Genomic DNA, 25,958 nt, shown 5'->3' with positions numbered 1-25,958 from the left:
GTTGAAACATTCTTGGATGTTTGGGGGGAAAACATCCTCTTAAAATGGGTCCTTGTGCTTGCCTTCTGGGGAGGCGGTCCTGAGCAGGTGAATCATATGGCATTTATGCATATGTTATATGCGGACTGCACCCACCTCTTCTCCCCCCCCTTCCCCAACCTTTGCCTCTTGGGTTGTTGTGCTTCTTTCCCCTTACTTTGCTACATTTCTATAGTTAAGTTGGTTTTACTTGAATGATTCATGTTTAGGGGGAAAAAAATGAAAACACCCTTAAAATTTGTTTCAACTCCTCCTGCAAATAAATAAATAAATGAAGAAGGCAGATGTAAATGGACTCTGGTCATTGTCACCCTTAGTTGTGTGTATGTGTGCGTGTGTGTGTGCGTGCGTGTGTTTGGGGGGGAGGTATCTACTGTAGCAGCTTCAAGAAACCTGAAAGACAAAACTGTCAGGGCTTTCACGGAAAGCCTGTTGCTTAGTCCCATCCTTATCAGTGCCATGCTCAATTGTTTGGGAGGAGACTGGGCCACCCTTTGCTGGCTAATAACTCATTGCCACCCTGATGGTTTTACTTCATCCTGTACCTTGGACATCCTAAGAGAACCAGATTCTTTCACTGTGGTTTTTATGGGCAAGGACTTGGCTTCCAAAGTGGTGGGACAGAGGTCAAGTGTCGTGGATAACAGGCTCAGCTTTCTGTGTTCACCACTGAGCAGAAAGATTACCAGAGAGTCCAGTCAGGGTGGGGCTGGCACCAGATGGGTCCTAAACTTAAGGCCTTGCCGGCCCTGGCCTTGGCTGTGAGCAGGAGCCTTGAAAGCTCCTAAAGTTCCTTTTTTCTTGCCCTTTCCCAAGGAGAATCTGGATGTGTTTTATGAAACCAAACAGCCCGGTGACCGGAAGCAGGGGTCTCTGCACTCCTCCTGTGACCTGGGGTGGGGTTATAGGGAGATGGTGCCTTGCAGGAAAAGCAGAGCACAGCAGTAGCTGTGTGCGCCCAAGAGCAGCCGCCCCCTCCACCCAGGGCCTGCCTCGGAGCAGTCGCTGCCTGCTGGGGGCCCCACCCTGGTATGCGCCTCTCCCACCTCTTCTCCCGTAGCTCCAAGCTTGCCAGCGGGGAGAAGATAGACCAGGAAAGGCTTTGTGCCAACGATGGGTGGGAACCTCAGAGCCTAAGGCTGCGAGGAGGAGAGGCGGCTAGGCTGGAATTCAAGTGACTAGGCCAGGAAGAGCATGTGGGGGAGCTGTGGCCCCAGCACTGGCCAGAGACCCTGGAGTCTTCATCCCAGGGTTGGGGGCCAAACCTGCTGAGCCGGGCCACCCTCTCTCTCACGCCCACTCCCAGCACCTGGGGCCGACCTATCCGCTAGCGTCTCCGCCTCCTTTGCTTCACAACCTCGCAGCTCGTCCCACCCTACTCGGGCCCAGTACTCGGCTGCCTGCGGGACAGCACTGTATTCCCAGCCCGGCTCTGGAGCGAGACCTGGAAGCTATGGGTATGTGCAGAGGGTTTGGGGTGACGGAAAAGGCAACAGAAGCCTACACCACCAACCCGCTCTCCCGCTGTCCTTTACGCGGAGCCAGGGACTCGCGCCTAAGCCAGTGTGCCCGGACCGGTCCCTCTGAGCTGCGCCCCCGTCCCGTCCTCCGCCCGCAGAGGTGCTGGTCCTGGCCGAGTACCGCGCGCAGAAGGAGGGCGAGCTGAGTCTGGCGCCCGGGTACGTGGTCCGGCAGGTGTGCGAGGGGCCCTCACGGGGCTGGCTGCGCGGAGAGCTGGGGGGTCGTTGTGGTCTCTTTCCCGAGCGCTTGGTGCAGGTAAGACCGGGCCGCAGGTCGGGTGGAGGAGGGTCTCAATGCGTGCCCCCAGGAGTTGAGAGCCGCCTCCCCGCGCAAATCTCCTTGCGTTCATTTCCAGGAGATCCCGGAGTCTCTGCGCGGCGCCGGAGAGGCGCCGAGCCCGCGCTGTGCGCGCCGCCGAGGTGAGCGCCAGGCCGGGTGGGTGCACGCGCGGAGTCTGCGCGGCTCCGGCCACCCCAGGCAGGCCGTGACCGGCGCGGCTCTGGGCGGGGCCGCGCGGGCACTCCGCGGTTTGTGATTGGTTCTTGGGTACAATGCTCCGCCTTGGGGCGTGGCCTGGAGCTCCTGCTGGGGCGCTCCCGGCCCACCCCTCTCCCAGCTCAGCGGACTGGGGCGCGCGGCTCCAGCGGCCTTTCTCTCTCTCGTCTAACCCCAGGTCGCCCCGCCAAATCTCGGGGCTCCCAAAGATGGTGCAAGGTGAACTTCAACTACAGTCCGGAGCAGGCGGACGAGCTGAAGCTGCAAGCTGGGGAGATTGTGGAAGTGATAAAGGAGGTGAGGGGACGAAGTGATGAGAGGCTTTGGGCGGAGATGTCGGAGCAAGTCCGTGGGTGACGGATGTGTGAAGAGAGGGTGTGGGCGTTGGGGCTGGTGAGGGGCGCAGAAATGGGAAAGTGAGAGAGCAAGGGAGGAGGGGGCATCGGGCAGAATCCGGGCAGAAATATGGGTGGAAGAATTCTCGAGAGACCTTTGGGGCAGAACCAGATGGCCTTGCGTCCTCCTCCTCCCCAGATTGAGGACGGCTGGTGGCTGGGGAAGAAGAACGGGCAGCTGGGAGCCTTCCCATCCAACTTTGTGGAGTTGCTGGACAGTGGGCCCCCAAGTGAGACCTGCACCCTGTGACCCCATGAACCCCTGTGACCAGACTGCAATTTCCAGTGACCCACCCAGTGGCCTGAGCCTGTGATCCACACATCCTGACCCTGTGACCCCTTTGACCTCTCCCATGATCTAAACTGAATTAGCACAACCCCTAACTTCACTGTCCCCACCAGGCCTCGGGAACCCAGACATGCCTTCAGTCAGCCCTGGTACCCAGCGGCCTCCCAAGGTAAATTGGGTGCGGTGGGCACAGACATGGTGAGTTCCTCTTGGAGGGGTGGAGACTCAGCTTGTTCCTCCTTCCCCCTTCCCCCCACTAGCTGAGCAGTCTGACCTATGACAGCCCTCCAGACTACCTGCGGACAGGTGAGCACCCAGCCAAAGGGTTCCTCAGAACCCCCTTCTGCGAGCCTAGCTGACTTGGGGAAGGGGGACACTCAACGAAGCTGATGGGGGAGGGAGCGCCTGACCTGGGGAGAGGAGTTGGCTTTGATGGACTGACCCCCGCTACAGTCTCTCGCCCTGAGATCTACAGGGTCCTGTTCGACTACCAGCCTGAGGCCCCGGATGAGTTGGCGCTGCGGAGGGGGGACGAGGTGAAAGTACTGAGGAAGGTATGAAAGCACAGGGCAGGGGAGGTGACCAGAAAGGGCACGTTGAGAAGCCATGGGACCCGGAAAGGAAGGAGCTTGGGGATCTGGCTCACCTCCCCATGGTATCTTGTTCTCCTAGACCACAGAGGATAAGGGCTGGTGGGAAGGAGAGTCTCAAGGCAGAAGAGGAGTTTTCCCCGACAACTTTGTGCTCCCCCCACCCCCAGTGAGTATGGAGCCAGGCATTCAGGTTGGGGGTGGGGGGCAGGCAGGCTACTCTGGACAAAGTTGGGGGTGGTGGTGCTCAGTGGACATTTAGGCTACCCCTAAATGATGGTGGATCTAGAAATGTAGAGACTCTTCAGATTCTGATAACTGTCTTCTTCACAGATCAAGAAGCTGACCCCACGGAAAATGGTGTCTCGGGAATCAGGTGGGTGCCCAGGAAACCTGGGATTTGGGTTGGGGGGAAGGGTGGGAGTGGGATTTTGCTCTCTGGGGCCCCACCAGTTTAGCTGCCATAAACACCCACAGCTCCCCAGTGGTGCAGTATTATAGTCCCTTAGGAGCTATCGCTCTGTGGGTTAAGGACCTGGTAGGTATATATGTGGGTCATTGTGTAGGAATGTGTTTGTTTGTGTGTGTTCATATTTCTTTGTGTGTTTTGAGAATATGGCTATCAAGTGTTTAGATTTGTTTCATTTTGTAAGGAAGTACAGTGTGTCTGTACAATGTACACAGTACAATGGAACAATGTGTCTGTCTTTGACACTGTGTTGTATGTTTGCATGTCATATAAATATGTCAATGAATAGTTCCGTGGGGATGTTTTACTTATCTTTTAATGAAATATTTCACACATGCCAAAACTGTACATAATGTGCTTTAAAACTTAATAATGGAGACCTGTGCACATTCATGATCTGTCACCAAACCAAGAACTAGAGTATTGCTAATGTATGTGCTCCTTTTCCTTCCCATTCTGCTCCCTCCTCTCCCCCCAAAAGATAACCAGTATTCTGAATTTTTTTTTTTTAAAGATTTTATTTATTTATTTGAGACAGAGAAAATGAGAGAGAGAGCGCACATGAGAGGGGGGAGGGTCAGAGGGAGAAGCAAGCTCCTTGCTGAGCAGGGAGCCTGATGCGGGACTCAATCCAGGGACTCCAGGATCATGACCTGAGGCGAAGGCAGTCGCTTAACCAACTGAGCCACCCAGGCGCCCCTGAATTTTGTTTTTGTAATTCCCTTGAGTTTTTAAATTTGTTTACCTATGTATGTGCCTAAATAATGTATTGACTGATTTTTGCTTGTTTTTGAGCTTGATAAGAATGTTATCATGTTTATAGTCTTCTGGAACTTGCTGTTTCCAATCAACATTATATTTCTAAGATTAATCTATGTCATATCTAGATGTAAGTTCATTAATTTTTCTCTGCTATATAATATTCCTTGCAGGGAATTTACCACAGTTTATGTGTGTATCTGGTCTCCTCCTGTTGTTAGCCATTTTCATTGTTTCTAGTTTTTGTTACAACAAATACTGCTGCCATGAACATTTCTCTGCCTGTGTTCTGGTGTGCAGATACCATCATTTCTCTAGGATATCATCCTAGGAGTGGCATTCTAGATCGTAGGGTATGTGAATGTTCAACTTTTATGAGATAAAGTCAGTTTGGTTTTCCAAGTGATTGTACACTTTAACATTCCACCATTGGTGTATGAGATCCTGTTATTCCAAATCCTCTTCAACACTTGGTTTTATCAGATTTTACTTTTTTTTTTTTAAGATTTTATTTTTATTTATTTGACAGAGAGAGACACAGCGAGAAAGGGAACACAAGCAGGGGGAGTGGGAGAGGGAGAAGCAGGCTTCCCGCCGAGCAGGGAGCCCGATGCGGGGCTCGATCCCAGGACCCTGGGATCGTGACCTGAGCCAAAGGCAGACACTTAACGACTGAGCCACCCAGGTGACCCCAGATTTTACTTTTTTGTGTGTGAATCTAGTAGGTACAAAATAGCATCTCATTGTGACTTCATTTGCATTTCCCCGGTTAGTTATAATTAGTTGGAGTTCTTTATATATACTGAATACCAATCCTTTGCAGGTTGTATGCCTTACAAATATTTTTTTCTCATTGTGGCTTTTTATCTCTTTTTGTGTAATGGTGTTCTGTGATGATATCAATCTTTCATGGTTAGCAGGTTTTTCCTTGTCTAAGACATCCTTCCTGCTCCAAGTTCAGAAAAAGTCATTTATATTTTCTTTTTATTTTTTTTTAAAGATTTTATTTATTTATTTGAGAGAGAGAGAATGAGAGACAGCACAAGAGGGAAGAGGGTCAGAGGGAGAAGCAGACCCCCTGCTGAGCAGGGAGCCCGATGCGGGACTCGATCCTGGGACTCCAGGATCATGACCTGAGCCGAAGGCAGTCGCTTAACCAACTGAGCCACTCAGGCACCCCTCATTTATATTTTCTTTAAAACTTTTAAAGTGTTGCCTTTTGTTTTTAAGTGCCTTTATCTTTGTGGCATTGACTTTTTAATGAGTGACCCAATTATACTTTTTTCCATATGGGCAATGAATTGCTCCAGCACCATGTATTACTTTCTGCTTGTGAGTTTTACACAACTTTTGTAAGATTTATCTCTAGATACCTCAGATTTTTTTGTTGTGTCTTTTAAAAAATTAAATAGGGGCATCTGGCAGGCTCCATTGGTGGAACGTGCCACTCTTGATCTTGGGGTTGTGAGTTTGAGCCCCATGTTGGATGTAAAGATTACTTAAAAATAAAATCTTAAAAATAAATAAATAAATAAATAAATTTAAAATTTTATTTTTAAAATATCCTTCTGTTTATTTCAGGAATATAGAAATGCATTGATTTTTGTATATTGATTTTATAGCCGGTCATGGTGCTAAAAACTGATTATTTATAACAATTTATCTGGAGAGGCTTTTTAAAATTTTTTTTATTTATTTGAGAGAGAGAGAGAAAGCAAGGGAGAACATGAGCAGGGTGAGGCGCACAGGGAGAAGCAGACTCCCCTCTGAGCAGGGAGTCCAACATGGGATCTCAGGACTCCAGGATCATGACCTGAGCCGAAGACAGACACTTAACCAACTGAGCTAGTCAGGCGCGCCCTCCCCCCCACACGGCCTCCCCCCTTTTTTATTTAAGATTTATTTATTTATTTCAGAGAGAGAGCGCAAGTGGGAGGAGCAGGTGGAGAGGGAGAGAGAATCTCAGGCAGTCTCCATGCTGAGCATGGAACCCAGTGTGGGGCCCAAGCTTAAACGACTGCACCACCCAGGTGCCCCTGTCTTTAGCTTCTTAATATGTTTTCTATGAAGACAGTCATGTCATCTGCGACTAATGACAATTTTGCTCTATCTTTTCCACTTTTTATGTCTTTTCATTTTATTTTCTCATTTTACTGTAGTGGCTAGGGGCTCAAAACTGTTGATAGAAGTTGTCATGTTAAACATCATTACCATGTTCCTGATTTTAAGTGGAATGTTTCCAGCTTTTCTCCTTTAACAGTGAGACTTACTTATATCTTTTTTTTTTTTTTAAAGATTTTATTTATGTATTTGAGAGAGACAGAAAGAGAGAGAGAGCATGAGCGGAGAGAGGGAGAAGCAGACTCCCTGCTGAGCAGGGCTCCATCCCAGGAACCTGAGATCATGACCTGAGCTGAAGGCAGACACTTAACCGACTGAGCCGCCCAGGGGCCCTTAGATCTTTTCTTAGATACTCTTTTTGTCAGATTAAGAAAGGGCCTTTCTATTTCTAGTTTTAGAATTTTTATCAAGAGTGTGTGTTGAATTTTTTCAAATTGTTTATATGAATCTTTTGAAATGATTTCTCTGACATTTGTAGAATTTGCTAATATTAAGCCACCCTTGCATTCTTGGGATAAATTCAAATTGGTCATGGTTTTATTATCTTTTCATATACCGTTGGAATATTTTCCCAGTTTTTCTTAAGATTTTTGCATTTATTTTTACTCTCCTCCTCTGATTATGAATATTATACTGGCCCCATAAATGAGTTAAGGGGTATACATTTTGTTTTTTAATTATCTGGTAGATCTTAAAAAGATGGGAATCATTGTGGGGGCACATGGCTGTTTCAGTCCGTAGAGTATATGACTCTTGATCTCAGTTGTGAGCTTAAGCCCCACACTGGGGGTAGAGTTTACTTGGGGGGAAAAAAAAATGGGAATCATCATTCCTTGAGAGTTGATAAAACTTGCCTGTAAATCCATCTGGCCCTGTTTTTTTTTTTTCCCCCCCATTATGGGAAGATTTTAAATGACTTCAATTTCTTCTTCCTTTTTTTTTTTTTTTTAAATTTCTTTAATAGTTATGGGAAGGTTTGGCTGAAATTCTTTTTCTTTTTCTTCTTCTTTGTTTTGTTTGGCTTAAATCAATAGAAATTTAATCTCTCACAGTTCTGGGGGCTAGAAATCTGAAACCAAGATGTTGGCATAGCCAACATCAATAGTGAATTATATTTATAATTATACATTTCATCAATGTTTTCTAATTATTTGTATAAGGTTATTCATAATATTCTCTCATAGTCTGTATCTGCACTTAGTCTTTTATTCATTTCTAATAATTATTTTTTCTTTTTTTCTTGTTCAGTCTCATCAGAGTTGTTAATATATTCAAATACTTTAAAAAAAACTTTTTTTTTTTTTTTTTTTTAAGATTGAGAGAGAGAGAAAGGAGGGGCAGAGGGAGAGGGAGAGAAAGAATCCCAAGCAGGCTCCACGCCCAGCATGGAGCCCCATGTGGGGCTCCATCTCATGACCCAGAGAAAAACCTTTCTGTTGTACCTTTTGTTTTCAAGGTTCATCCATTCTCTAGTATATGTTGTACTTCGTTCCTTTTTGTTGCCCAATATTCCATCGTGGGTATGTACGACATTTTATCCATCTGTTTGCTGGTGGACATTGGGTTGTTTTTACTTTTTGGGGTATGAGCATTTGTGTGCAAGTTTTTGTGTTGGCATGTTTCCATTTCTCTTGGATGTATGCGTAGGAAAGGGATTTCTGGGTGCTATGATTGCTCTGTAGTAGCTTTGGGAAGAACTGTCACATGGTTTTCACCAGCAATGCATGATGGTTCTACTTTTTCCACATCCTCACCAGCATTTGTTACTCTCTTTTTTATTATAATCACCCTAGTCAGTGTGGGGTGGTATCTCATTATGGTTCCGCATCATCTTTTTCTACCCACTTAAATGTTGAGCATCTTTTCATAGGTTTATTGCCAATTTGTATATCTTTCAGTGAAATGTCTGTTTGGGTCCTTTGCCTATTTTTTAATTGGGTTATTTGACTTTTGACTATTGACTTCTAGAGTTCTTTATATACCTTGAGAAAAGTCCCTTATCGGACGTAGACTGCAAATATTTTCTCCCATCCTGCTGTCTTTTCATTTTCTTACTGGTGTCCTATTTAATGCACAGAAGTTTTACATCTGAAGGAAGTCTCATGTCTCTATTTTCTCTTTGGTTGCTTTGTGCTTTTGGTGTCCTATCTATGAAACCAATGCCAAGTCCAAGGCTACACCCTAAATTGAGTGACCTCTCTTCCACCGTGGCAGTGAAGCTGCCAATCCTTGCAGCCGGCCCTACGCTGCAGAGCAGAGCGTCTGCATAGACCAGGCTGGCGGGAGCAGGGGCAGGGATGGGGGCAGGTGCGGCCAAGGAGGCCATCAAGCGTAAACAATTCTCAGGTTATCTTATGCCTTTGGTCAACTTCCAGAGCACAGAAATGGTGGTTTTGTCCAGCTTTCTAGTTGCCTTGCGAGGTGAGGATTTGTCTACCGCGTCATTCAGCCGTAGCCAAACCCCCTTTCATTATCCATTCTTTTTACCAGTGCTTTCAAATGTTCTGCTCCTTGCCTCGCTGTGCTTCCAGCTTAGTAATTCTCTTTCTGGCTTTTTGGCTGTGTTTTACCTGCTATTTAACCTATATTGCATTTGATTTATTTCAAGAATGCTATTTTTCATCTCTAGTCGCTCAGTTTTCCTCCCCCACCCCCCCAGATCTGCCTGCTTATTCCCGATGATTCTTTTGTTGCATGCCCTGTAGCACAGCTGTATTCTCTGGCAATTCCAGTACCTGCTGTGCATCGTGTCTGCCGACTCCCATTCTCAGTGGCCTGCCGTCTTGTGTGTTTTGTGATCTTTGTGTGTGAGCTCAGGACTTGATCCCAACCTGAGGGAGTTCCCGCCTCGGGAGGGGAAGCCTTCTTCCAGAGAGGACTTGCTTCTACTTCGCCTGGAGCCAAAGGGCACCAACCACCAGAGACCACCAGAGCCCTCTAGAAGAAGGGGGTGTGCAGGGCTGGCACTGCCGCTTAGCTACCACGCTTGGGCCTGTGGGGGACTCAGGGGGCGCACCCTGGATATTGGCTCCTCATCACAGGCCCAGGCTCCGGAACCACAGTAGTTGGCCCTCCTATTGCCCTTCTGGCCTCAGTTCCTCCCTTTTTTGTGGACCTCCCCCACTTCTTTGAGGCCCAACAGTGCCTCAAAATTGTATCCTCCGGAGGACAGAATTGCTCTCTAGGGGGAGGGCCCTATCGAGCACCTAATCAGCTAAAGTACGAGAAGCTGAAGTCAAAGTGAACATTTTCTGAGCTTTGACTCTATGTCCCATCCTCTTCGGAGCGCCTCACGTGAGTGAAGTCCTCTCAGACCTCGCAGTAACCCCACCAGGTGTATACTGTCATGGCCCAGGGCACAGGGCGGTGAGGTGACACAGCCGGGTCCTCACATGGCTGGCACAGAGTGGAGCAGGAAGTCAGAGCCTGGTGTCGGGCTACAGGGTCTATGCTCTGGTGCGCTGTGCATACGGCCAGGGGGTTCGTGTGCACGGCCGCGTCTGATACCGCGTGTGTGACTAACCAGGACGTGTGCATGCCTAGGCCGGGGCTGCTCGTGTGTCCACAAATATAAAGGTCACCGCTTGTGACTGTTCACTCTGGTGTCACCTTCTCAGTGCACCTTCTCTGACCGCCCCATTTAAAATTGACATTCCCCTGCTTGTTCTTCCTCGGTAACACCTAATAACTCTCTCACACACGACATATTCTACTTTTGCTTATGTCTGCGGCCCCGGCGGAACCCGAGCTCACTCTGACTGCTGTGGGAACAAGCCATGGGCAGGGGGAGTGTGGCCAGAGCCCCGCTCGGAGGCTGCTGCCCTGTCCAGGTGAAGGTGGGGGTGCCTCGGTCTAGAGTGCTTAGTGGCAGGGCTGGTGAGGAGCGGTTGCATTCAGGACCTGTTTTGAAGGTGGAGCAATCAGGATTTACTGCTGGTTTGGATGTGCAGCATAAGGGAATGAAAGAGGTCAAGGATGACTCATTTTGTCATCTGCGTGAGCGGGTAAGTGGGTGAGGTGGGGAACACTGGAAAGAGGCAGATTTGGGGGATGGGAAGTGAGGGCTCAGATTTGGATACGTTAAGTGTGTGATGCCAGTTAGCTCCCCAGGTGGAAACAGGACAGTTGGATAGGAACCTGGAGTTCAGGGGCTAGAGATGAAAATATGGGAGTCGTTGGCTTATTGGCGCTAATTAACCCCATAAAACTGGGTGAGATCTCTTAGGGAGTGAAGGAGATAGAGAAGACCAAGAAGTTCCAGGGAGGGTGGTTTGGATTGGGGAAGGTTATTGCTGTGGTCTAGGAAAAAGATGAAATCTGAACCAGGGAGGCAGCCCTGGCACTGAGCAGGGGACAAGTCATAGAAAAGTATGGATAGAAAAGTAGGGATAGAAGCGCCTGGCTGGCTCAGTCCCTGGAGCGCGCAACTCTTGGTCTTGGGGTTGTGAGTTTGAGACACATGTTGGGCACAGAGATTACTTTTAAAAAAAAGTATGGATAAAAAAACTGGCAGGATATGAAACCCTGTCCCCTCCAAAGCCTTCCCTGACAACTGTCTTCTGCTATGTGTCCCTTTGGGTTGCTCTCACAGTTCCCATGCCCACATGGCATGAGAGTGGTCGGCTTCCCCAGAGTTCCGAAGAGGCAGAGTCAAATGTTCATCTCCTGTCCCTAGTCCCCCATGCAGAGGACAGGGCCAGCAACTGTTAGATGGATGAATAAGGGAGTAAATGGGTGCCACACTCCCTTCTCCCCTCCCAGCTCCTATTAAGGAACCAAAAAAGATGATGCCCAAATCGGCTCTCCCTACAGTCAGAAAGCTGGTGACAGCTGCTACTGGGCCCAACAAAACCAAGTAAGGAGCAGGGTGGGGGTGGGGGAAGGAGGAGGGTACAAAGGAAATGCTGTTCCCTGACCCCACCTCCTGATCTGATGGGAATATGTTCCAGGCCTTCTTGGACACCCAGCGGTGGAGACAGTCAGAAGCGCCCCTCCCGAGACTTGGGTAGGTCTCGTTGCCTCCCACAGTGGGGTAGGAATGAGGGACAGGGATAGGGTGGTTGTGCTGAAGGACAAAGATGGGGAGAGACAAGGGGTCAGAGGAGCTTGGACCCCTGAGGTTCTGCTCTCATAGGCTCCGGCGGTGGCAGTTTCCTCAGCAGGGGTCCAGACCACCCTGGTAGAAAGGGATCAAAAACCCAGGCTTCCCGGCAGCGCTCTGCAACCAGTCAGGTAAGAGGCCCTGAGACACGGGGACCACTGGGCAGAGTCTGGTTCCCAGGGCTATGGTTGTGAAGGGTGAAGGATCCCAGGCCAAGGGGAGCCTGACTCAAACTGTCAAGGTCCCCATCCCTTGGCTGAGACTTCACCCCCATCACCACAGGAGGAAGAGCAGAGCAGCCAAGCAAAGGCCTCTCCTGTGAATAAAACCCCCACTCTGGACAAGACCCCCAGCCCAGAGAAGACTCTGTCTCCGGATAAGGCCCCCACTCCAGAGGAAACCCTGACTCCAGATAAGGTCACCATCTCCGAGGAGGCCCTGACTCTAGAGTTCAAGGCCTCAGCCCCAAAGATCCCCACCCCACAGGAGGGCCTGACTCTAGACAAGGCTCCCAGCCCAGACAGCCTCATTTCTGTGGATGAGGCCCCTGCCCCAGAAGTCCCACCAGAGGATGAAGTCCTTGGCCCAAAGATGGTCTGTCCTGGGGATGAGGCGCCCACCCTAGAAAAGGTCTTGACCCCTGAGCAGGTGCCCTCTGAAGAGGCCTCCAGTAGAGACAACACTCAGTTCCATCACTTCTCTCCGGACCAAGCCCTGCTGAAGTTCAAGTCTCCTGTGGCCAGTGAGGCTCAATGCCAAGAGGTCCACATGGCAGAGGAGCCCAATCTCTGCATGATGACACACCCTCTCGACCAGAGGGACAGCTCCCCATTCCAGTCTGAGTCTAAGTCCAAGCCAGGGTCCATGCTTGCCCTTGAGAAGGCTACAACTCTCCTTGAGGAGGCGCCTGGGAAGCATGAAGGTACCCCGGAAGAGGCGGCACTCCCCAAAGAGCAGGTGTCCCCCAAAGAGGTAGCCCCTGCTCAAAAGAATCCTCATTCTATCAAGTCGACTCCAGACCCCCAAGAGACTCCCACCCTACTTTCCCTGGTCCCGCAAAATCTCACGGACCGCAAAAGTGACAGAGGCGATATAATGAGGCTACAGGACGAGATGGAGTCTTTGAGGAGGTCGCTGGAGCGGATGGGGGTGCAGCTGGAGTAAGTGGGGAGGGGGAGGGGCGTGGGCAGGGAGGGGGCCGGGGGCTCTAAGCCTGCCCAGCCCACCCCTCCCCCTCGGCCTCCCGTCCGCAGGAGGAAGCTGACCGACATCTGGGAGGAGCTGAAGAGCGAGAAGGAGAAGCGCCAGTTGCTGGAGGTGGGTGGGGTGCGGAGCCCACGGGGCTGGAGGCTGGCCCTCCCCTGACGGCCTGTCCTGAACGCCCTCTCCCGACTAGGTGCAGATGAAGCAGGGGACTCAGGAGTCCCGGACCCGGGGCTCCATCCACGCGCAGACGCAGACACAGACGCACTGAGGGTGGGCCCGGAAGGGACCACGGCGGGACCTGGGGGCAAGTCAGGCTCCGGCCTCCCACGTCCTAGCACACGACTTTGAGAAACGCAAGAAAATAAACTGCCGCGTACGCGCTCGCCCGCGCCTGCCTGGTCCGTGCGGGGGCGGGGCCTGCGGGACAGGGGCGGGGCCGGTCGGGCGCTCCGGGCCCTCCGCATTCCCCGCGGTCTCTCCCGGGCACATCTGGCCAACATGTGGCTCCCATTACCGTTCCCAAGGCCTGCGCGCGGCTATTTTTATCCACCGGATGGCGGGGGCGGGTGGGGGTGTCTCCTTCGGACGTCTGCCGGGTGCTGGAGAAATGGCCGGCAGGAGGGGCCCAGGCGGGGTCGGGCTCTGCCCGCGGGCCCGGATTCCGGAATCCAGCTGTGCGCCAGAGGAGGCGGGCGGGCCTGCTCTCGAGCCGGGGCCCCTCCCAGCTGGCCCCACGGTCCGCTCGGAAGGGCTCGCTGGAACGCAGCTCTGCTCAGACACGAACTCCATAGCCCCGCTCCGGCACACACGGTTAACACGGGGTAATAGTGCCTTAGCGTCAAGGGCAGGGTCCCGGGGCCTGGTTATGTGTGTGTGTGATTGCAATGTCCCGGGGCCTCGTGTGTGTGTGTGTGTGTGTGTGTGTGTGTGTGTGTGAGTGTGAGAGAGAGAGAGAGATTGCAATGATGCAGGATCCCAGAGCATTTGAAGAACGGGGGCAAAGTGCGCCCAGGCCTTCGACGGGAAGGAATGCATTTGTGAGGAAGGAATGCGAGTGATAACTTGTTCTGTGCGTGAGGCTGTGAGGCGGTGGAGTGTTTTTTCAGTCTGTGAACTGAATGCAAGCATGTATGCTGAGGTGTTGGGTGGGTTGATGGAGGTGGTCAGCCTGGTAAAAGAGTCGAGGGGGGTCTCAATCTGGGGCCCCCTGCATGCAGAAGCCTGGAGGACACTGGGGACAAAAGTAACAGAGGGAGACTGAGTCACTGAGAATGCAGTTTTCATTGGTCATCTCTTAACCGATCCCACGAAAGGGGCTGGGGACCCTGGGTCCTGTCCCCCACGGGCTTTCTGGCAGGACTGGGGATCCCAGAAGGGGGGATCCAGGCCCAATAGCACTGGGGGAGCCGTGGGGGCGGGGTCTCCATAGCACCGCGGGCAGGGGCAGTCCCAACGCCTGGGGCAGCTGTGAGTTCCTGCGCATGTCCAGTACGCAGAGCTCTTTGCAGCGGAAAGGGGCCGGTCAGTAATAGTGCATGCGACCCAGGGTGCCTGTGGCCGTGGGGCTGGGGCCCAGCGTGCCGGTGCCCAGCAGGTCCGGCTGCCCGGTGCGCCAAATCTCCCTCAGGATCCGTTCCCGCTCCTCCAGGCGCTGCGCCCGCTCCAGCTCCTCTGCCGACGTGAAGACGTTGACGCTCAGCGGCCCGTCTGGCTCGGCGCTCAGCTCTGGGCCCGGCAGCGTGTCGTCGGGGCCCAGCCGGGTCACCGTGTCCTCCTCGTCGTCCTCGTCGTCCTCGGGCTCCAGGGTGCTGCTGCGGGGGTCCCGGCGCGGCGCAGGGGCCCGGGGCCGCGGGCGGGGCGCGCAGGAGATACTGATGACTAGTAGACACAGCGTCAGCAGCAGGCCAAAGCAGACTCCCAGCACGAAGTAGAGGCCAAAGCTCTCGGGGTTAGCTGGGGGTCAGAGGGCACAAGTCATGGAGGAGCCCTGGCTCCCTGGCGGGTGGGAGTTATTCCATTTCGGAAGGACTCCAGGTTCTAAGTTTGGGGGGGACAAGGACATTACTCATTTGAAAGACATTAGGTAGCCGCCATCGGGCAGTGAGGGACTGGGAGGATGGGGCAGGGAGGTGGGGAGGGAAGGGGTGGAGTGGGGCCCATGCCCCCACCCCCGGGGGCCCACCCTCACCGCGGATGTGTGCGTAGGCCGCCAGGCTGTTGCTCAGCAACTCCATGTCCCTCCGTGGGGCATCCATGCTGCTCTGGGGGCGGAGGGACAGCCCCCCTGTCAGCCTGCGAGGTCAGCAAGGTCAGATCCCACTCCCCAGCCCAGAGCTGATCCTGACCCCGCCTCCTCCGGGTAGCTCCCCTCGCTGGAAGCGCAGCCCCAGCGTCCGCCCTGGAGAGAGCAGCTCCCTAACTTTGTTACAGACCTGGGCCCTGCCCTGGGGGGATCCTTTCCCTGGGCGCAGACGTCCCTCCAACTGGAGGGGTCAGGGAAGTGGGCCGTAGGAGGCTCCGCCTCCTTGTGGGGTCCCCAAATGACGCCCGGTTTCGGCGTCCCGGTAGTGGGATGGAGGAGCGAGAGGCGAGTGCCTTCCCCACTCCCAGGGCGGGCTCCGGGGAGGGGAAGCCACCTCCCTCTCCCATCCTGCCCGCCCCGCCGGGACCCACCGGCCCGGAGGCCCGAGCTCACTCACCGTCAGCGCCCCGCTTCCCCGCTGCCGGCCCCGGCGCGTCCGGCGGCCGCATACACCCGGGACCCGGCCGCTCCCGCCCCGTCCGGTCCCGGCTGCCCCACCTGCCCCGCTCGGCTCCCAGGCCGCGGCAGCGCGGGCCGGACACGGGCCGATGGACCAGCCGGCGGAAAAGTTTCCTCGGAGGAAAGAGGAGGGGCGGGGCGGGGCGGGGCGGGGGGAGGCGGGGAGGAAAAGGGCCGGGAGAGGAAGGGGAGAGGAGCGAGCGACTGGGAGGAGGGGGAGCGAGGCCGGCGGGGCCGTCTGCTCTCCCACAGGAAACCGCTGGGGAGGCCGGTGGCAGGGTCCCGCCCCCAACTACTAATAACAAAAATAATAATAAGGATGAAGTTCTGCCTAGGTGCCAGGCGGTCTGTGTGTGTGTGTGTGCGCGCGCCCTTTGTAATATTCTTTCATTTAATTCTAGACACCCTATAAAGTGAGTACCATTGTCGCCACTTGACAGATAAGTAAACTGAGTCACGGAGTTTGACTAATTTGACAAAACGGGCAGGATTTGAACCCACTGCTCTTTGCCCCTAGAGCCCGGGGCTCTTAACCCCTTCTCTACACCTTGCTCTTCCTCCCAGGAGGCCCCCTCACCCAGGGAAGACTGCCCCTCTTCTTCAGGCCTGCCCCAGATGTCAGTTTACGACAGAGGGGCTCTCCTCCCCTCCTCCCAGGGCTCGGGCTCGGAGAGCTCCTGTCACACAGGGTTACTGAATGTCGGACCGGAGCTTAGAGCGGGAGCAGGCCGGCCTTGCAGAGCCCCGCCTGGAGCTGCCGCCGCCCGGTGCCCCGCGCGGAGCCTGCCGCAGAGACGCGTTTGCCCCTGGCCAAACCTGCAGGTGCGCGCGCATCCGTTGCCACCTGGGCTCGGCTTGGACGGGCAACGCGTTCTGTGATCCATGCGCGCGGCCTGGGTGATCTTCCTGCTCAGACTCTCAGCCCCCCCCTTTCTGGGCCCCCCTTCCTGCGCTGGGGCTTGGGTGAGGGGGAGGCCTTCTTGGCGGGAGCCTCAGAGAGGAGGAGGGAAGGAAGGGGGAGAGGAAATTGCAGACATAGCTGAAGGCGCGGCCTGAGGCCTGTGGGCCAGTGACCCCCTCTGTGTGTCCAGGCTGGAGACCCCCCACTTCCAGTCCTGAGACTGGGTTCAAGCAGAGGGCAGATGGAGATGGAGAAAGGACAGACCAGTTCCCACGGGGATGGGAAAGGACCCCTGGGTGTCGCTGTGACTGTTGAGTCTGTTTTGGGAGCGCGCGTGGAGGCATTTCTGCCTCTTTCCGTATTTTTGTGTGTCTACTTTCGTGTGGTATCTGCTGGGGCATTTGTGTGCGGGCGGCCACCGCGGCGTGTGAATCCCTACGGCGGCCGGTCCCCAAATGCTACCTCCCGGGAATGGGGGCTCCGGCGGGAAACAGGACAGACACAGGCCTCTGCCCTCGCGGAGCCGACTCCAGGGCCGAGAGGCAGGCCGTGAAGAAGGTAGCGTCGGCGCTGCCGAGACGCAGACGGTGATGGAGCACACTTGCAGGCCGCTCTCGAGGGGGCGCGGGAGGTGACACCGCATCCTGCCGCGGGCGCCTCTCTCCCGGGTGCAGGGGAGGGGCGTGGGGGGGCCCGCGGGGGAGCTCCGACGTTACCGTCCGTGCGGTGGGGAGCCCTGAGAGGCTGGGGGGCCGGGGGCGTGGCGTCCTGGTTCCTGACGCACTTCGGAGAGACCCGGGTGGGGACTGGCGGTAGCAGGCGGCGGCGGGGCGGGAGCGGGGAGCGGGGAGCGGGGAGGGCCGGGGCCGCGCGGGCCGCGCCCAGGCCTTGGTCCCGGAAGTGCCGCGGAGCAGGTGAGGCGGGGTCAGCGATTCCGGCCTTGCGTGTGGCTGTGAGGGAAGGACGCAGGGCCGCCGCTGGACGCTGGGCGCGAGCCCCTGAGGGAAGCGTATGTGGGGTGCAGGTCTGGGGGGTCGGACTTAACTTTGCGATGTGCATTAGATACCCCGGGGGAGGTGTCAGGCGGGGGACCCCGGGAGGAGTCTGGGCTGGACATGGGTTTGGGAGCCCCGGACACAGAAGGTGGATGGAACTCCCCGGGAGTGGGTGAGATCGGCCTTGGAGCCGGGAGGGACGAGAAGCCGCTGAAGCCCGAGCTCGGGCTGTGCAACCTTGAGGGGGCTCCTGGGGGAGGAGTCGGGAGATCGTGGGGGAGGAGTCAGAGCCGGGTGGGATGAGGCTGAACGGGAGGCCGGAGTCTAACCACAGGCTGTGGTATCAGTGGGTTTCCGTGGGCGCATGGATTCACTGAATGCCTTCCACCCATGCGGCTGCCGTGCTCTGACCCACCTTGGGTCTTGAGGATGTTGTGCCTCGGCGGTATGGCGCCCACCTGGGCCTTCCTGAGGGGCCACGCGCACGCCTCTGCATTCGTGAGAGCACGCAAGGTTTGGGATCGATTTGTGTCAAGCTGTTGCCGTGCTATGCGGGCCTCTGGGTATTGCTAACCTGCTGACACAGGTGTCCGTGCCTTGGTGGGTGACGTGTGTGTTGGGAGAGAGTCAGATGTGACTCAGCCCTGCTGAGCAGACTGGGGGGTTGAGATGCTTACTGGTCCCTTCAGAGACAGGGACACACCAGAGTGTTGCCTTCGCCTAGGGGGATGCTAGGCTGGGTGGGAGGAGGAGTAGCCCTGCCCTGGAGGGTTCCAAAGAGGCTGAGGGCTACTCCTGGAGGCCCTGGGGGCTGTGCCTCTGGCCCAGGTGGGCGGGCCCCACGGCCACCAGGCCCTCCTGCCGACCTGCCGATCTGCTTTCCTGCCTGCCTCGCTCTGCCCGCTCTGCCCGCCAGCCAGTCTGTAGGCATTCCCAGCCACCTGCTTTCCGGTCGTGCTGGCTGGGATCTCAGCATACCCATCACTCGCCTGCCTGGCTTGCATCCCATCTCTCCACCTGCTGATTTTCCTCCCTGTCTGCCGGCCTGTGACTGACCTGCCCACTGGTTGGCTGCCTCTCTGCTCTCCTGTCAGCTTGTGGGACTAGAGCTTTGTCACCTTGGGAGGCACAGAGAGTGATCCTAAGATGAAACTCAGGAAAGACAGGTCTAAATTTTTATTTTTTTATTTTTTAAAAATACTTTTATTTATTTGACAGAGAGAGAGAGAGAGCACAAGCAGGGGAAGCAGCAGAGGGAGAGGGAGGAGCAGGCTCCCCGCTGAACAGGGAGCCCGATGCGGGGCTCGATCCCAGGACTCTGAGATCATGACCTGAGCCGAAAGCAGACGCCTAACGACTGAGTCACCCAGGTGCCCCAAGACAGGTCTTTTTTAATGAAAGAAGTTAAGACAGGTCTTGGTGGGAGGTCAGGGGGCTGAGGGACCCAGAGCCTCTGGGAGGGTTGTCAGGGGGGCTGGGATATTCAGGGCCCAATGCAAAACCCAGCTCTGCTCCCTCCCTCAGTGGCCAAGCTGGGGGTCTGTTCCTGACACTGGGGCCTTCCCACCAAGGGGTTCAGGGGCTGGCTAGGTCTTAGATGGAGGGAAGAAGGTGACCCACTCATGGCCTCCTTAGACCTGCCCAGTCCTCTGAATGCCTCTCAGCCCCTGGGACAGCCGCTGGGAAGAGGCCCCAGTGAAATTTGCAGAATGAACCATAAGAGTTGTGGATATTGAGTGCCCTCTTGGCACCTGGTACTTGGTTGGCTAAGTGCTATGTGCCCTTCATTTTCAGCTCTCCCAGTCACCCTGTGCGGGTCGTAGTGGGACTCCCATCTAACGAGGAGGGAAGGGAGGCTCAGGTGAAGCATGTATGTGTGGTCACATGGCTGTAAGGGCTGGGGCCTGGCTCCCAACCAGTCTTCCACGGGCTGGTTCTAGGTCATGGTTCCCCACCCAGTCAGACCCAAAGCTGCCTCTTCGTGATACTCTGTATTGATCCTTTTATGCTCCTGAAGTGAAATTTGTGGCTAATATACCCACCTCTGCATCTAATTAAAAGTATAAAGAAATAAAAGGTAATGATAGTTGTGACGTGGTCACTCGCTGGGAACGTGACAGCTCTGCAGACTGGCGCTGGGACATTGCGGTCATGACAGGGTCGGAAATGGTGAAGCGCTCTTGGTACAGTTTTGAGCAACACAAGGTACAGATTCCCTCCACTTTGCACAGTAGTTGCATTCCCCGAAGGTTCAGTGTATGTTATGTGTCCACCAGTCCTTTGTGTTTATGTATAAAAGGGAGTTAGATTCTTGGCTCTGGTCATTGTAAACATTTTCACTCATGTTGTGCAGGATGTAGAATCTGCCTTCCTTGTGGGGCTGTCCCTGGCCCCACCCTCTAAATGCCAGCAGCACCCTATAATTCTGAGGCCCCCCCCCCTCCTCCCATGGACACACAGAAAAGAGGCCTGCCCTCATGGAGCTCAGCTTCTGAGAAGGGAAGGCAGATATAATCAATAATCGGACATATGATATCATACCAGGCTGTGGGAAGCACAATGAAGAAACATAAAGAGGAAACCTTAAGGGGTTAGAGAAGGCCAGGTGTTCAGGACAGCCTCTCTGAGGTGACATTTTGAGCAGAGGGAAGTCAGGGAGGCAGCCATGCAAATTCTCTGGGGAAAGAGACTTCCAGAAATAATAGCCCAGGCAAAGGCCTTGAGGTGGAAGCCGGCTGGCTCTTTCGGGATCAGCAAGGAGCCCAGTGTGGCTGGCACAGGGACGGAGGTGGGTTGAGGGGCCCACAAGTTAGAGAGGAGGCCAGGTGCAGAGCTGTTTGTGGAGCTTTCCAAGCCACAGACAGACCTCTGGATGTTATCCTGCCTGGGACAGAAGCCATCAGGGGTGCTAAGCTGGAGAGGGACAAAACCGGGCTTGTAAAAATGCTCATTCTGGCTGCCATGTGGCCCCTGGGCGGTTGTAGGGGAAGGGTGGGAGCAGGGAGGCCAGGAAGCAAGAGGGGGCTCAGACAGGGTGGTCGCAGGGAGCCGCGAGAAGGGTCAGATTCTGCCTGGCCGGTGACAGGATTAGCAGGGGGTTGGACGTTGGGTGGGAGGGGGTGGGGGGTGGGCAAGAAGTCAAGGCAAGCTTGGCCTGATCAACTCGGCCACTGAGCCTCCATTTCCTCCCTTCCCCACTTCAGAGAGCTGGGCAGCTCCAGTCCTGAGGCCGCTGGGGCCCCGGAGGTGGCTCAAATGGGTGGAAACTTCTCCGTTCCTGTTTGACTTCTCAGGAGCACAGGAGGCTGTTGATTCCCGCCCCCCCCACCAAACTTTGTGCTACTTTCCACTTCCGTGGCTTCTGGGGCTCACAATAAAAACCGAAGAGCCATCTGACACGTTGAGGTTGAGAGACCGAGTTCTGGCGTGCGAGCTGCGTGCCCAGCCCGTCCCAGGTGTGGACAGGCGAGTAGGCAAGGCCGGGTCCCTTCCCGCACGCGGCGGTCTTGGGTGTTGGTGGCCGGTAAGGCTGACCCGTGCATGTGGCGTGGAACGGAGGCTGATCGGGTGGGGGGGACGGGAAGGAGGCAGACGTGGGGACGAGACCAGGCGCTGCAGCTGGCAGAGCTGGGGCGCCTCCGGCCGCGCACCCCCGATGGCTCGGATGAAGCGCGCTAAGTGTGTGTAGGCGGGAGTGGCCGGGGAGGTGGTGTGCAGGTCGGGGCGAGGGGCTGGGGCGGCTCTGGAGAACCTGCACAGCCCGCCGTCTGCACACTTGCTGCGAAGGGGCTCCGGGCGTGGGCTCGGCTCCTTCTATGACCTGGGGCCGTGTGTGGGCTCCCACTCCCGTGAGTGGGTCTGTCGGGGCGCCGTGGGGTGCTGGGGGGGCCGGCCTACCGTCAGGGGCACACTCCGGTGCTCGAGCCGCAACGTCTAAATTTAGGCAAAGGAAGGAACAAAGAAAGGAAGGAAGGAAGCCCTTTGGCTGCCTATGGAGGGGAGCGATGGGGGAGGCCAGTGCAGGAAAAGGCCTGCCTGGCCCTTCTCACCCCAGTTGCCCTGGATGGGCGTGGGGGCACATGGACAGTCTCTGGCCGGGACCCCCCCCACCCCAGATGGGGGTTTGGCAGGGAGAGAGGATAGATACTGGGCCAGCCGCAGCCGCCCTGGGACGCCTCCTGCCGGCACAGAGCGGGGGCTGAGCTAGCCGAGCAGGGAGGTCCCCCGGGGGCACTCCGGGGCGGGGGTGGGGGGGTGCACTAATGGGTCAGGAGAATGCGGGGTAGTTCTGTCCCCTCCTCCACCAAGCGGCTGCGGGGCGGGGGGCTGTCCGAGGGGGCAGAGCCGAGAGCTGCAGGAAGCCTGCCCTGCCTGGCTGGGGCATGAGGGACAGGGACACGGGGAGGACGACAAGAACGGCAGACGTACAGGCCACACGGGCTCCAGGTCAGGAAGTTTTATTGCTGACATGCAGGAAGAGTCCCCATGTAGTACAAAAATATGTCTTTATACAAACTTTTTTGTGACTTTTTCTGTTTTGTTTCTTTACAACAGGACCTCTCAGTGTGACACCCAGGGAGGGCAGGCCCAACCTCCTCTCATTTGCTTTGCCACAAACGTAATCAGACGCAGGGGCCGACCTTGGAGGGCCCAGCCTGTCTGATAAGGCTCTGCAGACCCCCGAGCGTATTGCTTTGAAAAGGAGGAGAAAGCCCCCCTCTGGCAAGCAGGCCCAGAGGGTCTCGGCTGAGACCCTCCCGGGAGGACAGTCACAGGGGCTGGGAGCCCTAGGCCAGACTGCATTTCTACTCCCTTGGGAGACTTCTTTTTGAAATAAATATAGAAAAGAGGACATCCCCCGCCCCCGCAGCACGACACCCTGGCTCTCGGCGGCTAGCCGCTGATGGAGGCAGAGCTTGGTGCTCAGGGGGAGTAAGTGCTGGGCTCAGGCGGGCTCCCGCAGACCCACTGAGGCAGAGGCATGAGGCGCCCAAGTGCTGGGATGGGGGCATGGGGAGGAAGGGGCATGGGCGGCCCTGCTACTGCTGGCAAGAGGTGGCCCCATTTTTTCCAGATGGGGAAACTGAGGCACAAGGAGGTTTGGGAACTTGCCCAAGTCACTCACAGTGAGTCAGCTTTTGGGGAGGGGGCAGCTCACACTCTGGGAAACAAGGTCACACAGGCCTCGGTCACCTCCCCACTGGGGAGCAAGAACAGGAAGGGCCTCAAGGCCCAGGGCTGCCTGGAGGGGAACACTCAGCCTTTCCAGGGGGGCCTGGGGGGATAGGCCAGAGGAAGAGTCTTTGCTTGGCACCGGGCAAGGCCAAGTCCAGTGAGGGAGAGTGGGAGGGAAGGGCATTCTGGTGAGAACAGTGTTTCTGGCAAGACGGGCATCCACTTCAAAATCTCGGCTCAAAAAGGGCAGCAGGGCTGTTCTCAAGCCAGGCATACCCCCCCCCCAGTCCCTACAGCTCTCCCCGCGAGCCCCACAGCCCCGATGAAGGGCCCTGGCCAGGGTCTGCTGGGAGAGACCCCACAGCCATTATGAGGCAAGAACGGGAGGGGAGATGCCCCCACCATTCTGTGAACACAGAGGGGTGCGGGGAGCAACAAGAGGGCGTGCGAGCAGGGCCCACCTGTTCACGGTCGGCCCAGCGCTCCCCTCCCCGCCCGCCCACCAGGCACCCCTTTCACATCTGTGTCAACGTCACCTCGGTACCACGGTGCGGGGTGCAGAAAGAAACCAGGGTTAATGCGAGGGTACAGCACCTCAGAGAAGCTACTGAGATGGGAGAAAGAGAACCAAGTCTAGAAAGGCCTCCCCATCACCAGAAACAGGAGGGACTGGTGGGTTGGAGGTGGAGGGGCCGGCAAGAAGGGGCTTCTGAGGCTGGGGGCAAGGAGGGGGCCCATCTGTGGGCGGTGGGCTCCCTGCTGTCCAGCCAGGTCAGTGGGGGTGGGGGCAGGGAGTGGCCACAGGCCGAGCCACCTAGAGATGGGAGAGAAGTTGGTTTCAGTACAAAAATAAATATATTTGAATTCTGCTTACGATGAGGTGAAGTTTTCCAAAGCTTGGACTGAAGGGCCTGGGGTCAGAAGGGGAGGGACAGACACAGCCTGGGAGGGGGCCTGGGAGGGCCGTGGGGGGTGGGCGTTCATTTTGGGAGCCAGCAGCGATCTGCGGGTTCAGCTTATCTGTCTGGGGTGGGGGGCGCTGCCCTGGGCGGGCGGGCCCCCCCCCTCCTCCCTCACTCAGTCCAGAGACAGCATGGTTAAAGAGCCAGAGGTAGATTAAAACGTCATGATTAAAAGCAGATTAGTTATCTAGGCTTCTCAGATTAAAAAACCAAACAATCAAGCGATCATTCCCAAGGTAGCTTTGTGGTACTTCTGCTGACCCCATGTGTGACCTGCGCTGTCCCGGCCCCAGCCCCGTTGTCGCAGCCGGTGGGGGGCGCGGGGGGCTTCGGGCCGCTGGCTGGGGGCTGGGGAGAGGTGGCGGGTGGGGCCGGCACCCGGGCCAGGGGGCTACTTGCGCAGGTAGCGCTGCGCCAGGATGGCCGCGTCCAGGGGGTTCATGGGCTGCGCGTCGTGGCCCAGCCGCCGCACGGGGGGCACGCTGCCGAACTGCCGCTTGGGCGCCCAGCTCCGGGCCTCGTGTACGGAGCTCTTCTCCTCGGCCAGCAGCAGCTGCTGCCGCATGTAGTTCTCGAACTCGTACTGGGAGCACTCCTCTGTCACCTTGGCCTTCGGGCAAAGCCAGAGACAGGCAGAGAGAGAGAGAGAGAGAGAGAGAGAGAGAGGGAGGGAGGGAGGGAGGGAGGGAGGGAGGGGGGAGAGGGGGAGAGAGGGGGGGAGAGAGGGGGAGAGAGGGGGGTCAGAGAGAAGAGCAGGGAACCAGTATTAGGTGACCTGGCTCCAGAGGCCGCCCTCCCGGGGGGGCCCACAGGGTGGATCCCCGAAGCCCTCCCGCCAGCCTGGACCTCGCCTGCAGCCTGGCCCAGGGGTCGCTCCAGCTGAAGCCCAGGCCTGGGATCTGAGCGGCTCTCCAGCTAACTAACCCACTGACCTTGGGGGAGGTCGCATGACCTTGGAAGCCTTAGCTTCCAAGGCAGTAATCTCCCCTCAGAGCTGTTCTCGAGAGCCCCGGGGGTCGGGGGGCCAGTGTGCTCAGCACCTGGGTGGGTCTGGTGCAGCCCAGGGGGAGGGCAGGACACCGAAGGGGCAGGTCCCTGTGCTGATCATCACGGGGGACAGCAGGGCTCTGCACTCAGACTTCGGGTCTGAGCTGTGTGACTGGAAAAATCACTGCACCTCTCTGAACCTGTTTCCTTTTGTGAACAGAGGAGAATACGGCCACACGGGCCTGTGGTGCGGACGGACAGATGCACTGCGGGTGGCATCTAGGTGAGGGAGGGCCTGCCAGCTCTCTTGTCAAGGGCCAGGAGGCTCTCCCACGTGCCCGGCATTGGCTGTGGCGCTCTGGGGCAGGGGGAGGAGGGGCAGGGGCAGGGAGGGAAGGTCCTCTGGGCATCTGTCCCACAGCTCTGCTGGCCAAGCCCTGCCCTCCAGGGGGCACCCTAAGACCGCCTGGCAGCTGCTGCCGGGCGCCCAGGTCTGCCCCCACGCCAGGCCCAGCACTTTCTCCAGTGCAGGGAGCAGGAAATGAGAGAAAACTGGGCGAAAATGAATCATCTGGAAAAGGAAGAGCAGACAGGCTGAGAGAGACCCAGTGAGTCAGCGCAGGGCAGAGCCAGGGCTCGGGCAGGAAGAGGAAGCAGAGAGAGGGCCAGGCTGGGCCCCCGCCTCCACTCCTACGGGGCCGCCAGGAGGCAAGGCAGGCCCCAGGCCGCTCAGACCGAGGGCGCCTTGCAGCCTGCCATCCCTGGACTCTGGTCCCTTGGGACTGGGTGACGACTGCTCTGACCTTCCCAACTCACCTCCTGGGAGCTGTCTGCATTGCTCATCTGGTCGTCGATGTCAGGAACCACTTGCAAAGGCCCACTCAGCGATGACAAGGACTGCCTGTGGGGAGGCAGACGAGTCAGGCTGGCTCCCCGGGCCTGGCCAGCCGGAGCCCCACGGCTCTAAGACTCGGCTGGACTCAACAGACCGGGCTGGGTCCCAGCTCAGCCCCCTCTCGACATGAATGACTCTGTCTCCCAAGCCTCAGTTTTCTCATCCGATAATGGGGGACAGGTCTACCGCACAGGCTGCGGTGGAAAGTCAGTGAGGTAATTAATGCCAGTCCTATAGCTGGCATCAACTGGCACGCGGGGGATGCTCGACCCTGAGTTCTGGTGGCACCCTTCCCAT

General features: G+C 56.2%; 3 protein-coding genes across 8 annotated transcripts in view; 1 reads left to right on the top strand and 2 right to left on the bottom strand.

The window, feature by feature from the left end:
• The first annotated feature begins 476 nt into the window (after positions 1-476).
• On the top strand, positions 477-13,926 carry SH3D21 (SH3 domain containing 21). 2 transcript variants are annotated; one of them, XM_035019096.1, is made up of 16 exons: positions 477-1,496; positions 1,658-1,815; positions 1,916-1,979; positions 2,234-2,352; positions 2,590-2,680; positions 2,853-2,908; positions 3,000-3,045; positions 3,193-3,293; positions 3,412-3,498; positions 3,663-3,705; positions 11,440-11,533; positions 11,628-11,683; positions 11,813-11,910; positions 12,062-12,939; positions 13,033-13,096; positions 13,176-13,926. In XM_035019096.1, the coding sequence occupies exons 1-16, from the start codon at positions 1,493-1,495 to the stop codon at positions 13,251-13,253; spliced, it is 2,037 nt and encodes a 678-aa protein (XP_034874987.1). In that variant the 5' UTR covers positions 477-1,492; the 3' UTR covers positions 13,254-13,926. The 2 variants fall into 2 exon arrangements, with proteins under 2 accessions (XP_034874987.1, XP_034874988.1); XM_035019097.1 differs by lacking the exons at positions 477-1,496; positions 1,658-1,815; positions 1,916-1,979; positions 2,590-2,680 and having other exon boundaries at positions 2,180-2,352; positions 13,176-13,925.
• Positions 13,927-14,247: 321 nt separating this feature from the next.
• Positions 14,248-15,871, bottom strand: EVA1B (eva-1 homolog B). Of its 3 annotated transcripts, none has more exons than XM_035019098.1 (3): positions 15,685-15,871; positions 15,174-15,277; positions 14,248-14,938 (listed from the first exon to the last, which is right to left on the bottom strand). In XM_035019098.1, exons 2-3 carry the CDS (start codon positions 15,238-15,240, stop codon positions 14,508-14,510), a joined length of 498 nt encoding a protein of 165 aa, XP_034874989.1. In that variant the 5' UTR covers positions 15,241-15,277; positions 15,685-15,871; the 3' UTR covers positions 14,248-14,507. The 3 variants fall into 3 exon arrangements, with proteins under 3 accessions (XP_034874989.1, XP_034874990.1, XP_034874991.1); XM_035019099.1 differs by having other exon boundaries at positions 15,174-15,246; XM_035019100.1 differs by having other exon boundaries at positions 15,174-15,241.
• A 6,212-nt stretch (positions 15,872-22,083) lies between these two features.
• The window catches only part of STK40 (serine/threonine kinase 40), a 37,945-nt gene continuing 34,070 nt past the window's right edge, over positions 22,084-25,958 (bottom strand). The window contains exons 10-11 of one of the 3 annotated variants that reach the window (XM_035019091.1): positions 25,583-25,667; positions 22,084-24,389 (exon numbers count right to left, since the gene is read on the bottom strand). In XM_035019091.1, coding sequence (XP_034874982.1) covers positions 24,171-24,389; positions 25,583-25,667 — 304 coding nt within the window. In that variant the 3' untranslated portion in view covers positions 22,084-24,170. The remainder of the gene's footprint in view (positions 24,390-25,582; positions 25,668-25,958) is intronic. The other 2 variants (XM_035019090.1, XM_035019092.1) reach the window with 2 other exon arrangements.

Source organism: Mirounga leonina, unplaced genomic scaffold (genome assembly GCF_011800145.1).
Source record: "Mirounga leonina isolate KUSES-001 unplaced genomic scaffold, KU_Mleo_1.0 Mir_173, whole genome shotgun sequence".
Taxonomy (NCBI): domain Eukaryota; kingdom Metazoa; phylum Chordata; class Mammalia; order Carnivora; family Phocidae; genus Mirounga; species Mirounga leonina.
Note: the sequence above shows the minus strand (reverse complement) of the source record. Positions and strands in the feature narration are given on the sequence as shown.